This window comes from Camelus ferus, chromosome 11 (assembly GCF_009834535.1).
Source record: "Camelus ferus isolate YT-003-E chromosome 11, BCGSAC_Cfer_1.0, whole genome shotgun sequence".
NCBI classification, from domain to species: Eukaryota; Metazoa; Chordata; class Mammalia; order Artiodactyla; family Camelidae; genus Camelus; species Camelus ferus.
The window spans coordinates 55,012,708-55,035,384 of NC_045706.1; the positions used below are offsets into that span (position 1 = coordinate 55,012,708).

The following is a 22,677-nucleotide window of genomic DNA, read 5'->3' on the forward strand; positions in this document are numbered from 1 at the left end:
TGTGGTGATGGATTTTTAGATATGACACCAAAAGAACAAGCAACAACAACAAAAAATAGATAAACTGGATTTCATCAAAGCTAGAACTTTTGTTTCAAAGGATACTATCAAGTAAACAGACAACCCACAGAATGGGATAAAACATTTGTAAATCATAGATCTGATAGAAGCCTAGGATCCATAATACATAAAGAACTCTTACAGCTGAACAAAAAGACAACGTAATTTTTAAAATGGGCAAAGGATTTGAGTAGACTTTCTCCACAAAAGACATACAGGAGGCTGATAAACACATGAAAAGATGCTCAGCATCACTAGTCAGTTTAGGCAAAAGCAACTGAAAACCACGAGATACCACTTCACATCTAGCATGATAGCTATAATCAATAAGACATGTTGGAGAGGATAAGGAAAAATTGAAAACCTGATACATACTTGCTGGTAGGAATGTAACTTGGTACAGCTGCTGTGCCAAAGAAGTTTGGTGGTTCTTCAAAAACTTAACATAGAGTTACTGTTTGATGCAGCAATTCCATCCTTCATTATAGACCCAAGAGAAATGAAAACACATCCACATAAACTTACCCACCAATGTTCATAGTGTTACTCATAATAGCCAAAAAGTGCCAACAACCCAGCCGTCCATTGATTTGATGAATGGATGAATAAAATGTACATCCATACAATGGAATATTATTCAGCCATAAACAGGAATGGAGTTCTGATACATGCTACAATAGAGATGAACCTTGAAAACATTATGCCAAGTGGAAAAAAAAATCAGACATAAAAAAGTCATGTATGATTCCATTTATATGTAACGGCAAGAACAGGCAAGTTCACAGAGACAGAAATGTTGGTGGTTTCTAAGAGATGCTGGGAGCAGGAATGGGAAGGGACTGCTCAGTAGGTACAGGGTTTCTTTCTGGGGTGATGAAAATATCTGGTTTTAGAAAATGGTGATGACTGCACAACATTGTAAAGCCACTGAATTTGCACCATTTTAAATGGTTAACATTTTGACTTTTATGTCAGGTGAATTTTACCTCTGTAGAAATATTTTTTAAAACTTTAATGTGTACACAAATCCCCTGGGGATCTCATTAAAATGTGGATTCTGATTCAGGAGGTAGGGCCCCCAGTTGTGCATTGTCAGTAAGCTCCCAGGTGACGCCCCTTCTCTTCACTCAGGGCCACACACTGAGTAACAAGGCTAGTCAAGGGCCCTTCCACTGTGTCGCCTTACGATTCTGGGCCTCAGGTACGTCTCCTCTGTGAACCTACTCCTACCCTGTCCGCCCCTATAAATAAGGCGGGCAGAAGCCCAGACCCACTGGGGCTCCGAAGTCTGAGCCTGCAGGGGGTGTGAGTCTCAGGGCATGACAGCAGATGGAGAAGGGCGTGTGGCTGCAAGGGTCACTGTCAGCAGACACAGAGGGGACCAAAGGAGTAGTTTTTATTTTGCACAAAGCTGAGGAAGGCAGGCCAGAACGCAAAGCTCTGTTCACAGAGGAGAGTTGCTGTATCAACTGCCAGTGGCTGGTGCTCAAAAGCGATCTGAAAGAAAGGGGGCGGCCTCGGAGTCAGCAAACAGGGGTGCTGAAGGCTCCTGCCCTCCCAGCCCAGTCCCCTGGGGACTCCCGTGCCAGGAGACACTGCTGATCAGAGGGATGCCGGTCTTCCCCGAGAGGGTCTGGTGGTGGCAGAGGAGAGGGAAAGGGGAGGAAAGGTGTGTAAATGGCCAGGGAAGGAGGCAGCTGCTCTGAGTCAGGGCAGTACTGAGAGGGGAACTGATCCGACAAGGTGCCCTGACTGGATGCTGAGCTGCAGCAACCCTGGGGGTGGGGGCAGAGAACGCCTGGGTTGAGTAGGGGTGATGCCTCCCACATCTATCCGAGGAGGAGCTGGAGCCTCCTCGGCTTGTCCAGGCTACACCATGGGGTGAGGCAGCCGTCCCCACCCTGCTGCCCAGCCCCCGAGGCTGCCTTCTCTGCTCAGAGCTGCTCACCATCTCCGTCTCCTAGGAGGTCAGGGATCGGGCTGAAGGGCCCTGGGGGCAAGTTCCAGGCCAGCTCCTCCAGCTGACCCAGCAGGCCTTTTACTTCTGCCTCCAGGTGCTCCACCGTCTTCTCCACTGTCTAGAGCAAGAAGAGATGGGGGCAGGGGAGAGGTGAGTAGAGGACAAAGTGCCAGGTCCTGCTTAGTCAGACATATCCTGGGGAGCACCTGGTAGTCAGCCCAGTGGGGTGCAGTGGGGAGAGAACTGGGTGCCAGGGGAGCTGGGTCCTCCCTGCTCAGGCTGCCCCGCCTGCCCCGCCTGCCTCTATTTCCCAGATGACAAAATCCTAAAGGCTCACTCTTTAAGGCCACCCCTGGCTCTGGCACTGAGCAGTTTCACCACTTAGTAACTGGTTTGTGTGACATGGAGGGACCCTGGGATTCATTTTTCAGCCCAGCGTTTCAGGACTTCACCACTGGGAGTTCACATTCTTTTTGTTGCCCTGCCCTCTGGTGGCCATTCTGCCAAATTACAGTTTGGGGATTTCAAAATTTTCTTTATTTAGAGTTCTTAACTTTTTTCGTGAATGAACCCTATTATCAGTCTGGTGAAACCTACAGACCCCCTATCAGAAAAATGCTTTCATTGAAAAAAATAAAACATATAGGATTTCCAGGGACATCAACTGCATTAAGATATCAACATATTAAAATTAAATTTTGATATAAAAATGTATGTATTTATTAACTTATGTAAGTAACACCAGGTCTGACAACTACTGAAATTTTGACATACTGATTGGAATAAATCATATGCTGAGATATTCCCAACGACTATAATAGGGTGAAACTCTGATTTGTACTGATAACAAAGTCACATACCGTTAATACTACTATGGTTTGTTGACTGTATTTATAATGAATGAGAATGCTAAATTTCAGTTAAAGTTTTGTGAAAATAAAGTGCAGTTTCCCCCCCCAACACACACAAGTTTATGGCCCCAGTTTACAAACCATGGTTGTATAAAAAACACAGTGACTGAATTTCCACCTGTTGTGAGTGATTACGCAGAGATCTCTGGCTGGGGCTAAGGGCAGGTAGAGTCTGTTGGCGGCTGGTCGGCCTCACAGCCCAGGTCAGGCAGGGAGACGTTGAACATGGTGGCCAGGGAGCAGGACTGGCCTGGATTTCCTCAATTTTCCATAGCAAGATTGGCCTGAACCCTCCAAAGCCACCCGCCTGGCAGGTGGTCCTGAAGCTGGATGTCCTCCCAGGTCACCCTCATTACCTCCTCCAGGACGTCTAACCGGCTGTGGATGGCCATGTGCTTGTCACACCCTGTGGCCCGAGCTGGGTCTCCGTGGGAGGGGATGAAGGGTTCGGCAGCTGTGGGAAAACAAGTCTTGTCACAGTGGGGCCCTCAGCTTCTCTGTAACACTAGAGACTCCCGCAAAGCCCTGGGCTCAAGTGAGGTGGCTCCTGAAAACAGTCCAAAGAGAAGCAGACGAAGGCTCAGTGTGGGTCAGGGTGTGAGTGTGGGGCTGCCCCACTCACTCACTGTCTCTCAGGCCATGGTTACCTACAGACCCAGGTGGGCTTCCTCAAGGAGGTGCTGCCTGAGCTGGGTATGATAAGGAAGGGAGGAAAGGTTTCAGCCAGGGAGGAACGGCATGTGCAAAGATAGAGAGGCATGAAATAGCATAGCTCAGTGCACAAACCCTCAGGGAGTCTGGAGTGGCTGGAAAGTACAGGGTGGGTGGGAGATGAGAGTGGATCATAGAAACGAAGTCGGGGTCCTTAATAAACCAATCACGATGCTTGTTTGGGGGGTTTAACAAGAGTCATGTGGCCATATATGAACTTTTAAAACACAAAGAATGGATTGGAAGGATCTGTCTTTGAAAGCTAGATGTTATTGCAGTAATCGGCATAAGAAGTAATGAAAGGAGACAGTAGCCACAGGAAGAGAGGAAGACAATGTGTGGAGATGTGTTAGTGACAGCATTGACCTTGGGGACCAGTTCGTATCATCTGACATTTTATGAGTGCTCACTATGTACAGCATGGTGTGCTAAAGAAATGTGTTAACTCAGTCAACCTCTACAACCACCAACCATTATCCCCAGTTTACATGTAATGAAACTGACGCACAAAGGGGTGAAATGATACGTCCAGCATCACACAGCTTGTAAGCTGAAGATCTGAGGTTCAACCTGTTCAACTCTTAACTCATCATTTTCCTCCCCAATATTGGTTCTCCCTTGGTTCTTCCTGGCATCACCAACCCTCACACCAGAAGTCTCAGAGCTCCAGTTTCAGTGCCTGCAGGGCACCCAAGTTGGCTGGAACCTTGGAGAACAGGTTGGAGGATACTGTCCCAGAAACAAAGAGAAGAAAGAGCTTTAAGAGGAGGAAACGGTCAGCCTGGCCTAAAGCAGCAGGGAGGTCTAGCAAGATGAAGACTAAAACACTGAGCAACAGAAAAGTCGATGCTGAATTCCACCCCAGCACTTTTAGCGGAGAGGTGGAGGAGAGCAAACTTTAGATCAGGGTGGGAATGAGAAGGGGAGGAAAGGTCAGGAGGCAGCAACTTAGATCCTGGAAAATATTTCCAAGAAGCTTGGCTTTAAAGGAAGGGAGATCTGATCACAAGGTCTAGCTGAGTGTTTACTGTGGTCACTTCTGGTTCTTTAAGCATTGAACACAACCATGCTTAGAGCCTGAGGACCGGGAGAAGATGGGAGAGCTGAAGGAATGCATTTCCCAATAAGATGTGAGGCCATGGAATCCAGCAACGGTGGCAGGGGCTAGGGACCACCTGTGGAAGGAAGAGAGAGGACATGTGGCAAAAATGGGTTAAAAAGTTCTACTTAAAGGGCTAAGAAGTTGAGTGAGTCCCACCTGATGGCCTCTATTCACTCTGTAACGAGGGGAACCATCTGCTGAAAATGCATGCGGGGTTAGGAAAGGAGAGAGCCAGTTGTGACGTTTTCAGGAATTCTCGGAGTGGGTTATCAGGTGCAGCCACTAAAATGGAAGCCCTGGCAAGAGTAGCTACACCACAGAAACGGACACAGGCTTTTTTGTTTGTTTCCCGAGAACCACACCCCTGGATGAGGGGTTTGAATAAAGAGAGAGCTCCAAAAGGGGGTGAGGACAATGAAGGAGGCAGTTAGGAGGACCCTGTGCAGAAGGACCCAGAATCACCAAGGAAGCCCCTCCCCCAGCAGCTCAGCAGGTGGGTGCAGGGCAGCAAAGACAGGGGGCTGGACAGGGCTGACACCTGGGAGCCTGCAGGATGAGCGCAGTGGACAGCAAGAGAGCAAAGGAACGGAGGATCTGACCAGCAAGGACTTAAGGGGATGAGCTCTGGAGTCTAGCCTGGATAGGAAAGGGGAAAAGGCCAACAAGAGGAACAAAAATTGGGAGAACTGGAGGGGCTGAAGGGATGGGAGGTCTTGATGAGATAACAGGAGTAACCGAGAGAACAAGTGATAAGGGATGTTGCAGTTTTAGCTTTTAGAGGTGGAACAGCTTCAGAGTGACAAGATCGAGGCTGTGGCCACGGTTGTGGGCATCTGAAGCGGGGTGAAGGTAAGAGTTATTGGACTTAATCTTTGTAGATGCAAAACTCTTCTAAGACCTCGGAGTTGGCTGGGTTGCCCAAGGAACCATATAAAGTTGACCAGAAGGTTGGCAGTTCTTGCTGTAAGGACGGGGATGGTGAGTCATTTGGCTGCTGATGAACGTGTAACTCTGAGAGGTTGAGTGACTTGCCCAAGGTCACACAGTGGGCTGGACCTCAAGCACCCTGGCCTTCTCCCGGCCCCACCTCAGCAAGCCGGCCTTCTGGAGCTCTGCCAGAGTCCCCTCACCCTAACAGTCTCTGGTCCCAACTGGATCTGGATCCCAGCCCTTCCACTCAGGAGCAAGAACCAAGAGCAGGCACAAAACCTTCTTCCACTCTGAGCATCTTCTGTGGTGAACAGTTCGCGTTTTTACATTCTCCTTTTCATTACAGCCCTCCACTGAACTTAGAAAAGCCTCCTCAAGAGACAGTGGTGTAGTTGTTGACTTTGGGGAGGGAGAGGGTGTTACAATGGCACTTTGGCTGTTTTTTTTTTTTTTAAGGGAGTCTTTCAGAGATCTAGACTGAAATATTTATAGATGAAATGCTATGATGTCTTGGATTTACTTCAGAACAACCCAGGCCTGGCAGTGGGAGGAGGCATGGCTGGGGGTACTGAGCAAACAAGCTTGGCTGAGATTGAGAACTGTTAAGACTGAGCGATGGGGACACGGGGTTCATTCTGCTCTTCTCCATACTTTTGGATATACGATTTGAAATTTTCCGTAAGAAAAGCCAGTTGACTGGTGGGGTTGTTAGCAAAAAGCAGAAGCCAGCGTGGGCTTTGTGCATTGACATAAAATGTTCAGGACGAGGGGGGGTGGTCTGAGAAACCCCACCTGGAGGGCTGTGCTCCATTCTGGCCCACGCGTTGTGGGAGGCCTTGAACAGGCAGAGGCAGGTCTAGAGGGGGCCACGGTGAAGGGACTCCAGATTCTGACTCACTGGGCTCAGCTAGAGATGAAAGACTTTGAGGGGGCAGGAAGAGCTGTTCTCGCGCACAGAGGGCTGTCTGGGGAGAGGGGTTCTGTGTCCACACTCACCCTCTGTAGGCTCTGCCCTGTGGCCAAGCCTTTCCCCTGAGCCCCACCTGCCCCCTCCCAGACCCTACACTACTCTTCCCCTCCTCCCAGCCTCGGCCAAGAGGAGGCAACATAACCCGGCCAGCCAAGCGGGGCCCCGCCAGTTCTGTAAGTCACGGACAACATGAATCTGCTTCCCTCCCTTAGCCTAAAACATCCTGTTCCCTACGTGTCTGCGATGAGGTCTAACTTGGCTCCCAAACCCCTCCAGGGAAGAGGCTGGGCCGAGGGCTGTTCTCCACATCACACAGCAATAATCCCTCACAGTCTGGACAGAACTGCACCCTGGGCCGCACCGCACAACTGTCTGTGAGCTCATCCAGCCTCCCAGCGGGCTCCGGGAGAGAGAGCTGGGGCAGAGCCAGAGCCGGGCCCGGGCCCGCACCACGGCCTGCACCACTGTGTCCCCACCCCGCCGGGGCCTCGGCGTCCATCTCAAGGGATCTCAATGCACGACAGCAGGAAACACACCAGTGACCCCCCCACTCTCCACCAGGCTCAGCCACAGATGGGTGTGAGCCCCTGGGAGCCTTCCTCTCCCTGAGCCCCTGCTGCCCACTGTGGACCCCAGGGTGGGGAGGGCAGAGGTGCTGCCGGCCCAGATGTAGCTCCTCCGTGATCCGGCTCTGTCTCTCAAGCCTCAGAACTTAGCTGCAAGGACAGAACCAGGATGAGTCAAGGACAAGTTGCCAAGAACTAGGCAGGAACTTCCTTTTCTTCTTGCTTCCCCACTAGTGGGAAGGGGCTCCCGGTCATGCCAGCTTCATGGGGCTTTGGGGAAGCTCAAAACAGGGAAGGAGGCAAGGAGGCTGAAGGATTATCACGCTCGGCCGTGGGCAGCCAAGGCTGTGGTTCCCAGTGTTCCCTTCCTGCCTTCGCTCCCGCCCTCCCGGCCCCGGCCAGTTGGGAAATGGACCTTCTTGGATGCTGGGTTGTTTTCCCTGGCCTGGCTCCTGCTCAGGGCCTATGTGTGCCCTGGATGGCGGCCACGGGTGGAACATGGTGAGAGCGGGCTGCCGGTGGAGGCCAGAGGCCCAGGGAGGCACTGGGCTAACTTCTCCAGTTAAAGGGACATCCCTCTGGGCCCCCATTCTCTGAGCGGGCAGCACAGCCCTCTCCACTGACAGGCAGAGGAGACCTTTTGTCTCTGCATCCAAACACTGAGAAGGCGCACACAACTCAAATGACTCCTGACCCTGAAAGGTGCTGCTGTGCCTCTGAACATCAAAGACAGCCTCTGCTTTGACTGGTCCCACTTGTCACTTGGGGGTTAATTCTATTTGACCACATTCAATATAATAGCATAATAAATTTTACCACATTCAATATTTGTATTAAAATTTGTGATTCCTGCCAAACCATCAGTGGTTTTTGATTTTTTTTTTTAAGCAGAACACTTTTCAATTGTATGAAGAACTCTAATCTGTGGACCTGCTCTAGCTGAAACAGGAGAGGGGCCCTCAAACCCCCCTAAATGGGAGCTCAGATTCTGAGGAACATTTTTATTTTGTTCTGTTTGCGGAGCGATACATTCTGTGTCCCTTGTTCTCTGGTCATTTTCCAGATGTGGATTTGAGCCTTGGTGATCACCCGGAGAGCTTACCAATGTCATTTCAATACATTCAGTATCTGGTTAGGTGAGGATACAAGCTGAGCTGCTGTAACAGAGAGCCCCCCTCAACCACACACATGTCAGTTCAGAGGCAGACGGGCTGGTGGGTGGGACTGGCAAGCTGCTCTGCTCCCCGAGGCCATACAGGAACCGGGATTCCTTCTACCTTGGAATACTGTGTTTTTTTTAATCCACTGGGTTATGAAGTACTAGAACACTCCCAAACCCCTACCACGCTGAGGTCTAGGAGGCCACCCAGGATAAACCTCTCTCCATGCGCCGCGAACAGAGCACGAGGTTGGGAGTCAGAGATGCAGCCCCACCTCCAATGTGTGCTGACTGTGCTCTTTGCCTCTCACCCAGCTTCCTCGTCTGTAAGGGATCTGCCCTGCTCTGTCTACTTGGCGGGATGGCTGTGTTGAACTGAGGGGATCCTGCACTTGAAGGTGCCTTGGAACTGCTAAGTGATGTGCAAATGCCATTTGGGGCACTTACCAGGTGAGCTGGAGACCGAGCAAGTCAGTGAATGCCTCCGCGGCCCTGCCACTCCACACGGAGCCAGTGCTCTTTGCTAGATCCCACTGACCAGGTCTCCTCAAGGTGGGGCGGTGTCTGCTCTAAGACTAAACCCATGGAGGGGCCAACGGGGGGGTGGGGGGGTGCTTCTCCAACAAGCACACAGAGGGCGCAGTCCTGACCAGGCTCAGAGTCTCTAGTACAAGCCAATCCCACTTGCTGGATCCTTGGTTTCTTCACCTTTAGAATGGGTACAATCATACTCTATTTGAAGCTACAGTCAATTGGTGATCACTTATGTGCCAAGCTTTGTGTTGGGTGCTTGCCTGCATTAACTCATTGAATTCTACCTGTGAGTTTAGTACCCTTAGGAAACGAAAGATCAAAGAGACTGAGTAACACACCCAAGTAGACTACACAGCTGCCAGGTGGCGGGGACAGGATTTGAATCCTATCTGTCTGTGCTGTGTACCGACTGTTGGGTGATGAATTAAGTGCCTCCCATCTTAGGGTCTCCTTTGTAAAATGAGGGGCTGGACAGATTTGGGGCAAAGGGGACCTGTATGTATGACACCTTTGCACCTGTCTTGAGGCCCCACAAGAGCCCAACTGTGTACACTGGATCGAACTGTCTTTGAGAGGTTCGCTCCCCACAGCACTCGCTTTTGTTAGAAGAAATGCCATGATCCTCACCACAGCCCTTCAGCATCTTCTTCTTTTATCCAAAGCAATAAGCAGAATCGCAACCGAAGACAGATGTCCATGGGGACGTGGAGTGGTGGTGGACAGCGGAGAGCCTCCCCGGAGGGCCCCAGGGCATGGGTGAGAATGGCTAACAGGACTAGGCTCTAGGCCTTTAGATCCCACTGATGGCAAAATAGGAAAGGAGCCCAGCTGAAGCCTTAACTTAAAAAAAAAAATTCTCTACAAGTAACACAAAGCAGTCTGCTTCACTCAACCCATAAAGAACTTTTACTGATGACGGTGAAAAATCCTAATACCACAATTGAAAAGTCTAAGACAATTCACAAGAATTAGTAGAAATAACTAACATGCACTTGAAGAAAGTCTCACCTAGGTAGTAATCAAAGAAATGCAAATTAAAGCAATAAGCCACCTTAAAGTATTCTCGCAAAAAAAACCACACCAAACCTAACTGGAATGTGAAGAAGCTTCTAGAGCTAACTACCAGTTTATAGACAATACAGGGGAGAGAAGAACATTCAAATGACATCTGGGGGGTGCAGGCAGCTAAAACCTAAATGTGGAAAAGCTAGGCTTAACAACTCAGCTTCTTCAACAAACACACTTTAAGAAAAAAAGGAAAAAGAAATTACTAAAGAAACTTAAAAATTTACTGAAAGAAACTTAACAGACACATCGATCAAAAGCAATGTATTCACCTTATGTGGATCAAACAAACCAAATGTAAAAACAAGATGCAATCAGGGCAGCTGAACACTGATTGGATATTTGCTGATATTAAGGAATTATTGTAATAAATTTTAGAGTGTAATAAGGGTAGGGTAGTTACATTTATCAAAAGATTACTTATCTTTTAGAGATACACAAAGCAGTATTTATAGATAAAATTATATAATGCCTGGAATTTCCTCGAAAATAATCTGAGGGAGGGGAGAGAAGGTGGGAACAAAAGGTAAATCAGGACTGGTCAGGAATGCATCCTTGTTGAAGCAGAGTGATGGGCACATGGGGGTTCATTATACTATTCTGTGTTGATATCCAAAAGATTTCATGATCAGCAGTTAAGAAAAACAACGGTATATTGTCTGAAGTCTGAAAGGTTAATACACAAAAATTTGTAAACTCTATGTGAAATTACATTAATATGTTTATACTTTCTTCTTTAAAAAAAATCTACAGCAATGAACCTATGCAATTAGAGAGAAAATAATGTTTAAAAACAGCTTTAAACTAAAGCATATATACCAGTCGTGGCTAAAGGGACCATAAAAAGTCAGCGACTTGTGGACAGCGGCCAACCCCACCCTCTGGGGGAGCACAGACTCGGCTTTGTCCCCTTGGTCCTGGAGGTGGGGGCTCCGGGAGGAGGAGCAGGGAAGGAAAGGGAAAAGACGGGCACTGTGGGCCGGGCTTTATGCAGGGCTGGTCCCAGCCACTCCTCACGCAGCCTGTGAAGAAGCGGTGGCTGGTCCTGGTCCTCCTTAACCCACCTCAGTGGAGAAACCAGGGCTTAAGAGAGATCAGCAGAGCTGTCTGAGGGGATGAGGGCAGGAGCCGACGTGTGTTGACACGTGTTCCGTGTTCCGTGCTGGGTGCTTTCTTTCCATCCAGCTCTGCGTGGTGGGTGCCATTCTCCCCAACTTACAGAAGAGGAACCAGTCTCAGGGAGGTGATGTGACTCACCCAAGGTCACCAGGGCCAGGACTGGCCTCAACTCTTTCCCTGGGTGCTCACTCCCACAGTTTCCTGTGCCCTGAGCGGGTCTGGGCGAGGGGTAAGGGGACCTTCCATCTTAATACAGGGCGCTTCACCTGGGTGACTCACATCCACTGGCTCCAGGTTGATGGAGGAGCTGGTGGGCTGAGGGACAGGAGCCCTGGATGCCTAGAGACCTGAGCCTGCCTCTCACCTGCACAGCTGGGATAAGCACCAGCTACCTCTGATTGAGGCCCACAGGAGACATGGGGTAAATGGGAACGTGGCTTGTAAACTGTAAAGTGACATACAAACTGCAGAGTCTTGGGGTGGCAGAATGAACATCTGTGTGTACAATAAGTGCCTCTGTGGCCAACCCGTCCGACCCTCACCTGGGAAGGGGCAGCCCTAAGACAGCTGTCAGGGAGGGGAGAGGGGCAGGGCACGAGGGAACCCAGCCAGCGGGGCACCCAGAGGGCCTCTCCCTCCCGCAGCAACCCCCCCCCCCCAAGGCAGCTGAGGCCCTGGGGGAAGCTCTCCAGAAGGCTGCTGAGTGGCCTCACCCAGACTGCAGAACCCCCAAGGCCACCTGGCAGGTAAAGCAGTGGCCTCCTGGCCCCTGCCTGGCTGTGCTGGGCGCAGGCCTGGGTCATCCGCCCGCAGGAGCTCAGCTTCCCAAGGAAATTCCCGGTAAAACCAGGCCTGGGCGGCCCTGCAGGCCCTCTGGGCGGGGCGGCCGCATCCCGCAGACGTGACCTTCCACCTTGTGAGCCAGGTCTCCTCTCTCTCCTCCCGACCCGGGGCACTGAGTCTCTCCGCTCTCGCTCTTCCTTTTGGTCTCTCTCAAATCCTTCTCTTCTCCTCAGTGTCCTCTCTCTCTCTCCCTCTCCTCCTCCCTCTCCCCCAACCCCTTTCCCTTGCCATCTTAGTTCCTCTATTTCTTTCCCTCTTGTTCCGTTTGCCTCTCAAACTCCTTTTTCTCTCTAGCCTCATTCATGGTTCATACCCGCCTGTTTACCCAAAGTCTCTTTCGGTCCCAGCCTCTCCCTTTCTCAATTCCTCCGTCTCTCCTTTCTAATTCTCTCTGTCCCTCTGCCTTTCTCTCTCCCTTTTTCTGTCTCCGTCTTTCTCTCTGTTTTCTCTCACCATCCTCCTCTCTCCCTCCCTCTCTTTCTCCATCTGGCTCCGTTTGCATCTCCCTCCCTCTCTCCTGCTCCATCCTCGCGTTCCGCGATCTCCCCGGCCCCGGCCCCCGCCCCGCGCCCGGGCCCCACTCACCGGCGAAGGCGCCCGCGGCGCGGAGCAGGGCGAGCCCGGCCAGCGCGCAGAGCAGGGGCCGCATGGTGCCGGCCGGCGGAGCGCAGCGCAGCGTCTGCCCGCGGCCGCCCTCTCCGCCCTCCCCGGGATCGCGCCGGCCCGCCTGGGAGGAAATGCTCGCAGTCCCAGCCAAGATTCCTGGGCGGCTCCGGGCTTTTTGGCTGGAACGAGCCCGCCCCCTCCAGAGACCCCGCGGGCGGAGGGGCCGACGTACCCGGCTGGGCGCCTCCCCAGGAAAGGGCCGCGCTCGGAGCCCCCCGCAGCTCCCCGGGGCCCGGGGTTCGTTATGAGCCCATTTCACAGACAGGCCGACTGAAGCCTCGAGAGAAGTTCCACCCACACCTGTGGCGCAGGTTCTGCACCCTTGACTGAACGGAATGTGGAAGCTTTTCTCTGCCCACCAGGAATACATAATCAACTCTCATTACATTGGACAGTGTCGCCCTGAGAGGAAGATTCAGAAGCGGTGCCTGCCTCCTATAGAAACTTTGCTAAAGGATTGTTTGTTAAAAGAAACTTTTTGTTTCACAGTATTTTGAAAGAAACTTTTCAAAAGAAGGTAAAATCATAACTTTAATCCAGGTATAAAATGGGCATGTGCTGAGGATTTCATTTAACTGATGAACGAGGGAACCAGTAAGAGGTGACAGACCTTGGGAAGAAGACACAGATCTGGACTATTAACGTGAATGTGCAAATAGAGGTAAAACTGGCTGCTTCCACACTGTAGAGAAGGAGAATTAATTGAAACTTTCACAGGACTAATTTGTGTATCTAGACAAGAACTCTTTTGCATAGCTATCTACAATTTCCAGGCTTGTAAAATGGCTTAAAAGCGATGAAAGGCCCAGAGCCCTAACAGAATCAGAATACTTAAGCTCTGAACTAGTTAGTGTTAGGTAAACTCTGAATGAGGTGGGAAACGTAATAATTCTCGTATTCACATCTGCCCTCGCGTTCATGGTCTAATAACCACCATGATATTAATGAACAATAGCTAAGCTTTGATTTATTCTACATACACCATCTCTCTGATCTTCACTGCACCCCATGAGGGGTGCATTATTATGTCCATTCTGCAGATCAAGATATTGAGGCTTAGAGATATTAAGAGCCTTGCTGATAGTCACACAGTGGAGTCAGGATTTGAATCCAGTTCTGCCACCTCTGCAGATTATCTATAGATAGTAAAATACAGGGTATCCCCAAGAGCCAGGGACAGGGAATTACTCCATTCTAAGCAAGCTCAGAATAAGAGCTGAGTAGGGTTTTCAGTTAACTTCAAAGCATCCCCAGCTCCCTCTGGTTTAGAACACAATAGTCAAACCCTCACGCACTCAACTAGTGTGGGAGGTGGGGTAAGGGAAGATTTGGGAAAACAAAAAGCAAAAGCCTCAGCCCTAACATCTGTGCTGCAGAGCCTTGAGTGTCCCCCTTGGCTGCCAGTGGAGCCCCTTCGTCACCAAGCGCAGGAGAACATCTTTATCCATCAGGGGGCCCTATTAGGGTTAAATGGAGCCCTTGCAGATCAAGGCTGCATCTCTGCCTTCTCTGTTCCTGACTGTGGCTGTACAGTTGTCCAATACAGTCACCACACTAACCTGTAATCCTTCCTTCTCTCCTCCTCCTCCTCCAGATAATAATAGCCTCAGGCACACAAATCCAGGCTTTGAGTCAGCAGATCTTGGACAGAGACTAGGATCTAAATTTTTAAAAAACTCTTTTGGGAATTGGGATGCCCACGTGAACTGGCTCAGAAGAAGTACTTCTTTCAGGAAAACCAAGAATTTCTTACACTTGGTAGTAGGACTTTGTTGATAGTTTACCTAGATGGGAAATTGTCAGAAGACAGTCAAACCCACAGGGATTCTTGCAGCTCAGAATGAGTGGGCTGCGTAATATTTTGAATTTGCAATAAAAAACACATACATACATTCAGGGTAAAACACAACACTCGTCCCTATCACTAACTCCCCCCACCCCGCCGGTGATTCCAGTCCAGTCCCCGAGCTTGGTGGACTCTTCCAACTCCGTGTCTACGCATTCGTATCCATCCAATATAAATTCAGACATACATGTATATACATGGAATTGAATAATGGATATTTTGGGATTTACTTTCATGTTCATGTTCATCTCAGTCATAACAGGAAGTCTTAAAGATCATTCTGTGTTACTGCATCTAAATCCACTTCATTCCTTTGAAGAGTTGCAAGGTATCTCATGATTGGCTGCACTATTGTTTGTCCAGATAGTCACCTATTGATGGACATAGAGTTGGTTTCCTTTTTTTCCCCCTAGTGTAAAGCATGTTTCAGTGAACATCCTTTTGCATATATCTTGATGTATATATTACATAATCCTGTATTTCTGAAAGGCTTGATTTCTGGAAAAGGAATCATTGATTCAGAGGGCCTTTTACATTTTGCTAGATTTGCCCACGACTCTTACTAAACCCAAAGGAGGAACAGGGCGCTGAGAGCACCTCTCCAAGGTGCACCCAGTTACATTGTAGTCTGTGTTGGAGTTGTGCTGCAGGGGGCACCATCGACGTAAAATATTTCTGGAGTGGAGCAACCTGAAGTTACAGATCTGGCAAACATGTACTCCAACACTGGCTATTTATCTTTAAAATTTTTGACAGTGTGATGATGAAAACTGTTACCTTGTTTTTTTTAACTACATGCTATTTATATGAGTGAAGTTGAGTTTTATTTGCCTATTCAAATACTTTTTTCTATTTTCTCTCTTTTCTTTACATATTGTGATTAGTAATCCAATGCTTGATGTATATGTTGTCCATGCTTTCTTCCATTATCTTTAACTTTCTTTGTGGTGTCTTTCATCATAGAGAAGTTTTAAATATTTAGGTAGCCAAATTTCTCAATATTTTCTTTTATGGCTTCTAGGTTTTACAACTTGCTCACGTCAGGGTTATAAAAATATTTTCCAACATTTTCTTCAAATAGCTCAAAGCTTTTTTTAAAGGTGTAATCTCTAATACTTCTAGAATTTTTATGTGGTTGCAAGGAAAGATTCAAGCTTAAATTATTTTCCCACATGGACATCTAAACATCCTGCTGTTTATTGCATGGTCCAGCCTTTAGCCACTAATCAGAACATAAAATAAGTTGTTGGTTTAGCTATTCATTCCCAAGTGGAGGTCCAAAAAAATCTCTAGCCGTCATGCCTGTTACAAGGTCAAAGAAACAAAAATTAAATAGGCTTATTTCAATAAATGCTGGAACTATTATTTGATGAAATTAGAGGACCATCTCAAGCTTAAAAATTATAACAGATTCTAAGAGGTAGAAAGGAAATAAAAGGACATTTCTTTAATAACTACTTTTACCTTACACAAATAGTTTACACACACACAGAGGAGAAAGGAGATAGGCATTCTTTATGAAGCCAGGAATGAGGTAGACACCACGCATCACTACTGATTATCTATCGTCTGATCAATGCATTAAAGTACTAATGAAAAGAAGAGGTATTGTAAAGGAGACAAAACATTGCTATTAGTAGAAGATTCAATTGCTTTCTCAGAAAATCCAGTAGAGCTAGAAGAACTCCTTCAATTACTCCACAAATTGGCTGGATTTAAAATAAGTGGAAATCAACTTATTTTCTGATGCCAGCAGAAGACAGCCTGAGCATACGAGGGAAAACTGGGCAGAGTGAGAATAAGGACCCAGTTTGCTAATGTTCTCCTTCCAACATTCTGTAAAAATGACCGATGAAATTAAAAGCAGGGGAAACTGGTATCAGTACCAGGAACTAGGGAAACATGCCAACCATACGCCAGATCTCAAAGCTAGCTGGGACGAATGGCAATTAAGTATCATTATTTATTATTACTCTGCTGTTTGCTGTACTTCTTTGAAACTGGTATTATGCTAAGGCTCTCCGAGTGTTATCTCATTTAATCCTTGCTCCAATAAACCTATAAGGAAGGTGTCCTTATCTCAGTTTTCAGATGAGGTGTATTTGATTAGGTTAGAGTGAGACAGGCTGAGACCTGGGACCTGAAACTTTTTGCTGCAGTGCTTGCTCCTGAAAAAAGTCTCCTCAAGCAACAGAATACAAAGAAACCATAAGGAACTAAAAATAACTGTGTATCTGTGCAGTCCGGGCAAATTATGAATAAGATACAAAAAGGCCAAAACACCACCACCTCCTCGGAGGTGTCAGGAGCAAAAACAGCGTACTGCGCATGATCCCTGCACACAGCACCACCGACGGGGTGGGCCGACCCCTTAAACCACTCCCGGGCCCAACCCACAGGTCCGCCCCGCCCCTTACGCTACGTCAGAGAGCGAACGAGGGAACCTGTTAACTTGTTTTTGAGCCCTCCTTGCCTGAACGTCTCGTCTGGCCTCTTGCCAGTTTCAGTCGATTAAGGAGCCCAAGAACGCTGGCCGGTAACAAGAGGGCTGCCGGTCCCAGGTGGGAAGGTAGGTAGGTCTGCTTCTAAAATTCATGCTCTTATTCGTTATCAGACTTCTTGATTCTCAGGCCCCAAGTGAGTAACTAGGTAGTGAGAAAATCTGGAGGGAGGTGGCGGTAGAAGAGGGCAAATGGAGTATTTGGGGGCCGAACGTGGAGAGTCCTTAAGCAGTTAGGGGGAGACGACCCTTATCCGCCTGCATAGGTGAAGTATCGTAATGTGCAAATCTTCTCTTTCCTTTAATGCTCCCGTCACCCTGGCAGGTAGCACTGGCATCCACAGTGAACACACACAGTGTGAGGCTCGGAAAAGTCAAATGGTGGCCTAAGGTCACAGATGATACCATAGAGAAATGTGGGGATTTGCTCCTAGGGTGCCCGTGCCCCCACGGGCGATGCTTCACGATGCACATGGCCTCCCAGCCTGGCTTGCTGGGGGGACAAATGGGGACAAGGGGGTCTGGCAGGGGTTGCTCTCACAGTCCACACCCAGAGGCAAGGGGCCAAGGCAAATAGGAAGTAGGGGGCTGGCCATCTCTCTGGGGGTGGAGGTGGGGGAAGGGGACAGCCCAACTGAAAGGGCCTCCATGGCGGGAGGGTGTGAGGCACACAAAGCCTCCTTGTCTGGTCTCCACACGGGCAAGACCCGTTCCAGGAATCCCTCAGCCCCGCGTGGGCTAGGCCACCTCCTCTCCACACAGATGGAGGGGGACTGCTAGCCCAGGGCCACACAAGGTACAGCCAGAGAAAAGCAAACCAGTGGAGTGTGGGTATATATAGATGTCTCTGTTGGGGAATGGAATGGGGTGGGGGGCACCTAACAAGGTGAAATTTAAGTTTTTGTTTTTTAAAAAAACCTACCTCCTTTCTGGCAAGCAATCCCACATTTTCCCAGGTAGGGAAAGATGCAGGAAGATGGGGAAATCTGCTGGGTGCAGGGAGATGTGAAGTGTGAGGGGAGGGGTAGAGGCTTAATGTTAACAACTCTAATATCAATAATTACAGTCCTAAATGCCAACATTCATTGATTCTGACTTTGTGTCAAGCTCTGTTCCAAGCACCACATGCTTGTTTCTCAGTTAATCTCAGCTGGTATAGTATGAGCTGGGTTCTGTAGTTACCCCAGAGGTTGGCAAGAGTAGTTTGCCACTCAGTGTTTTTTTGAACGGATGAATCCACATTTGAAGATGGAGAAAGCCAGCCTAAAGGGGTCTAGCCAGCAAGGTATGCCACCTGCTCGGTTTTGAGGTATTTTTGCACAGATTCAGGTTGCTCAGTGTCAGTTCAGTTCATCGTTGAAGCCATAGACATTTCCCGAGATTGCGTTAATCCATGACCCTGGGATCCTTGTGAGCTTGTGGGGTCGGGAGTCAGCTGGCATTTCCCCCAGCTCTTTGAGAATCTTGTCTGCAGCGTTCTCGAGGGAGATGATCTCATTGTACTCCTTGAGATTGGAGTTGGGGCAAAATATCCCCCAACCCTTGGTAACATCGAGGACATGCCATTTGTTACCAACCTGGGTCCTTGGAATCTTTAATCAACAGAAATTGATAAGAGGCCAGACAAAAAATCCAAGCAAGGCTTTATGTGGCTGCAGCACAAGGGAGTGAGAACAAGAAACAGGTGTCCTTGCTCGCTCTCCACAGGGGGCTGGTCCTTAAATGGAGGGAGGGCAGGGGCAGATCGGTGGGTGGGTCGGGCCAGAGGGCTGGCTTAGGTGGTCGGCCCACCCCCTTGGTGATGCTGTGTGCAGGGATCCTGCGCATACCCTGCTTTTGCTCCTGGCACTTCAAAAGTGGCAGTTGTGTTTTGGCCTTTTTGTATCTTGTTGTTCATAATTTGCCCCAACTGTGCATGCACGTAGTTGTCTTACAGCTTCTTTATAATCTGTTGCTAGAGAAGACTGTTTGTCCAGGTGCAAGCACTGTGGTAAACGGTCCCAGACTCGCTTGGCTGAGTATTCAAAGAATTTTGGAGTTAGAATGCCTCATTAGGGGAGGCAGGGAATTGAATTCAAACCCTGACTCTATTCTTACTGGCTGTGTAGCCTTAGGCAGGTCACCTCCCCTCTCTGAGCTTCAGTTACTTCACCAGCAAAGAGTGAGTAATAATAATATCTACCTCACCACAGAAAATGTGGATTCCTTTGCCTGCCTCAGAGGAGCTCTGCTGAGCCTGTCACTGTTGTGTCCTCACCTCGTTTACCTGCAGGATGGGAGTTCCCTGAGGGTGGAAAGGGTGTGAACCAGGCCTGACAGGCCTGCAGAGGCCCCTGGGAGAGTGCAGGGTTTCCAGGTGTTACCAAGTCCAAGCTCATACTGTTTGCCACACATCAGGCCAATACATGGAGAGACGAGTTGTTGGGGCAAGAAATAGCGACTTGATTCAGAAAGCCAGCAGGCTGAGAAGATGGTGGACTAGTGTCTCAAAGAAACGTCTTGCCCAGGTTTGGATGCTAGTTTCTTTCATGGAACAAAGAGGGGGAGGTGAGGAGGAAAAGTAAAAAAAAGCAGTCAGTTGTTGCAAGGTTCCAGCCGGACTCTGGAGGGGATGTGTTAACTTTTTCTTTCCTGCAGCCGTTCACAGATGGGCCTGGTCAGGATGTTTCCTGCGTGCTAAACAAAGGCATTTTAGCTTAACGCTTAGGCACAGGAGGGAGGGTTCCTGGAGAAGGACCATTATATATTCTTTAAGCTATTAGGCAGAATCCCTTCCGTGATTAACTTATAGCAAAAGCAATAGAATACAAAGGTTAAAGTAAAGGAAACAGATACAATGTGGAGTCAGATTTGTTCTTCCCAATGACACAGGGAGTCAGGAAAGTCAGCTGCTGACCAAGTGAGAGCCAGCAGCTGACTCTGCCTCCTGAAGTAGGTGCAGAGAGAGTTAAGTCCCATGAAGGGGGCCTTTGAACATGAGTAGGGCTTTCCTAAGCAGTACATACTGTGTGCCATGGAGATTGGTGGGCTGTGGCTGGGTGATCGGAGAGTGGGGAGCCATAGATCTCAGGGGATGTTTGGCCAGGTTATTGAGGGCCTTGAACGCCATTCTGGGGAGTGTCAGCCTTTATGCTGTAGGCAGAAGTGCTGGCAAGGTTTTTGGCTGAAGGATGATTCAATCATGCTCAACCTTCTATTTAAAAAAATCTTTTTCTTTTGAAGTAAATTTAGACTTATTCAGGGACTCGCTGTATTATTTTTGTATTCTTCACCAGCTTTCCCAAATATTAACCTCTGACAAGCTGGGGTAGAATGATCAGTCAGGCAATTAACATTAATGCAAAGCTACAGACTTCATTCAGATGTTGCCAATTGTCTCACTAATGTTCTTTTTCTGGTCCAGAATGTAATCCAGGATCCCACATTGATTCAGCTGTCATGTCTCTTTAGGCTCCTTTAATCTAGAACAGCTCCTCACTCTTTCATTTTTTTTATTTTTGTCTCTCATAACTTTGACAGTTTTTAAGAACCCAGGCCCGTTATTTTTGTCTTTCATAACCTTGACACTTTTGAAGAACATTGGCCAGTTATTTTGTAGAATGCTCCTCAATTTGAGTTTGACCGATGATTTTTCACGATGAGTTTGAGGTCAGGCTATTTGTGAGAATCTCATTAGAAGTGATGCCTCCCGTGCATCCGATCAGAAGGCATTATGGCATCTCTCTATCTTAGGGTCCTTCCCTGCTAGCACAGCGGTGAGCATCCCCGCCTGTCTCTGTCTCATTACTGGTGATGTTAACTTCGGAAGACGATGTGGTAAAGGTGATGTCTGCCAGGTTACTCCACTGCAAAATTACTTCTCTTCCTTTTGTAGTTCATATGTATCTTCTGCAGAGGTCACTATTATACCCATCTTCAGCCCGGTGGAGGTAGCCTTCTCCCAGTCCTCTGGGCTCCGATGGGCCTATTGCTCAAATTTGGTTCTCCCAACGGCTCTCCCTTGCCATGATGTAAGCCTCATAAACTCTTAATGGGTATGTGACTTTGTACAGCCTTTGTGGAGGGCCATTTGCCAGTATCTACAACAATTTTAAATGCGTATACCCTTTGACTTTGCAATTTCACTTAGGTAATGAAACAAAGGTGGCATATGGTGTACTAAGGAGATGTTAAAAATGAATTTCCCTTTTCTCGACATTCTCGCCAGTATTTGTTATTTGTTGCCTTTTTGATAATAGCCCTTCTGACAGGTGTGAGGTGATAGCTCAGTGTGGTTTGATTTGCATTTCCCTAATGATCAGTGATGTTAAGCATCTTTTCATGTGTCTGTTGGTCATCTGTATGTCTTCTTGGAGACATGTCTATCCAGATCTACCCATTTTAAAATCAGGTTGTTTCTCTGCTATTGGGTTACCTGCATTCTTTATATATTTTGGGTATGAACCTCTTACCAGATATATCATTTGCAAATATCTTTTCCCATTCAGTAGGCGGCCTTTTCATTTTGTTGCTAGTTTCCTTCGCTGTGCAAAAGCTTTTCAGTTTGATGTAGTCCCATTTGTTTATTTTTGGTTTTGTTTCCCTTGCCTGAGGAGATATATCCAAAAACATATTACTTATACGGATGTCAAAAAACTTATTGCCTACATTTTCTTCTAGAAGTTTTATGGTCTCAGGTCTTACATTTAAGTCTTTAATCCACTTTGAATTTATTTTTGTGCATGGTATGTGAGAGTAGTCCAGTTTGATTCTTTTGTATGTAGCTGTCCAGTTTTCCCAGCACCATTTATTGAAGAGGCTGTCTCTTCTCCATTGTATATTCTTGCCTCTTTTGGCATAAATTAATTGTGTGGGCTCATTTCTGGGTTCTCTGGTCAGTTCCCTTGGTCTATTTGTCTGTTTTTGTGCCAGTGCCATAGTGTTTTGATCACTGTAGCTTTGTAGTATAGTTTGAAATCAGGGAGGATAACACCTACAGCTTTTTTCTCCTTTCTCAAGATTATTTTGGGTATTCGGGGTCTTTTGTTGTTCCATATAAATTTTAGAATTATTTGTTCTAGTTCTGTGAAAAATACTCTTGATATTTTGATAAGGATCGCACTGAATCTATAATCACTATGGAAAACAGTATAGAGATTCCTCAAAAAAGTAAAAGCAGAATTACCATATGATCTAGCAATTCCACTCCTGGGTAGTTATCCAAAGTAAACAAAAACACTAAATAGAAAAAATATATGCACCCCTGTCTTCATTACAGCATTATTGACAATAGCCAAGATATGGAGGCAACCGAAGTGTCCATCAATATGTGAATGGCTAAAGAAGTTGTGGTATATATATACACAATGGAATATTAATCACGAAAAAAAATGATTTTTTGCCATTTGCAACAACATGGATCCACCAGAGAGGGTATTATGCTAAATGAAAGAAGTCAGACAAAGACAAATACCATATGATTTCACTTGTATGTGAAATCTCTAAGAAAACAAAACAAATGAACATAGCAAAACAGAAGCAGAATTATAGATGCAGAGAACAAACAGGTGGTTGCCAGAGGGGATGGGGTCAGGGGAAGAAAGGAACAGGTAAGAGAAATTAAGAGGTACAGATTTCCAGCTGCAAAATAAATGAGTGATGGATTTGAAAAGTACAGTGAAGAGAATATAGTCAATAACTGTATAGTGTCTTTGGTTGGTGACAGATGACTAGACATCACGGTGATCATTTTGAAA

At 47.7% G+C, this 22,677-nt stretch overlaps 1 protein-coding gene and 1 long non-coding RNA gene across 2 annotated transcripts; one reads left to right on the forward strand and one right to left on the reverse strand.

Moving 5' to 3' along the window:
• Positions 1-795: 795 nt before the first annotated feature.
• PLAC9 (placenta associated 9) lies at positions 796-12,688 on the reverse strand. The gene is made up of 4 exons (XM_032491584.1): positions 12,516-12,688; positions 3,288-3,385; positions 2,009-2,138; positions 796-1,557 (listed from the first exon to the last, which is right to left on the reverse strand). Exons 1-4 carry the CDS (start codon positions 12,577-12,579, stop codon positions 1,547-1,549), a joined length of 303 nt encoding a protein of 100 aa, XP_032347475.1. The 5' UTR covers positions 12,580-12,688; the 3' UTR covers positions 796-1,546.
• LOC116667212 lies at positions 3,383-8,035 on the forward strand. Its single transcript, XR_004324026.1, has 2 exons — positions 3,383-5,237; positions 5,623-8,035. It is a non-coding gene; the product is annotated as an uncharacterized LOC116667212 (long non-coding RNA).
• Positions 12,689-22,677: the final 9,989 nt, after the last annotated feature.

Bases quoted from the DNA above. Each gene is read 5' to 3' on its own strand.
- PLAC9 (XM_032491584.1), bottom strand. From the start codon at position 12,579: ATGCGGCCCCTGCTCTGCGCGCTGGCCGGGCTCGCCCTGCTCCGCGCC. The intron at 3,386-12,515 runs GTGAGTGGGGCC...GTTTTCCCACAG, and splicing joins CGCCGCGGGCGCCTTCGCCG to CTGCCGAACCCTTCATCCCC. The intron at 2,139-3,287 runs GTAATGAGGGTG...TTCTTGCTCTAG, and splicing joins GGTTAGACGTCCTGGAGGAG to ACAGTGGAGAAGACGGTGGA.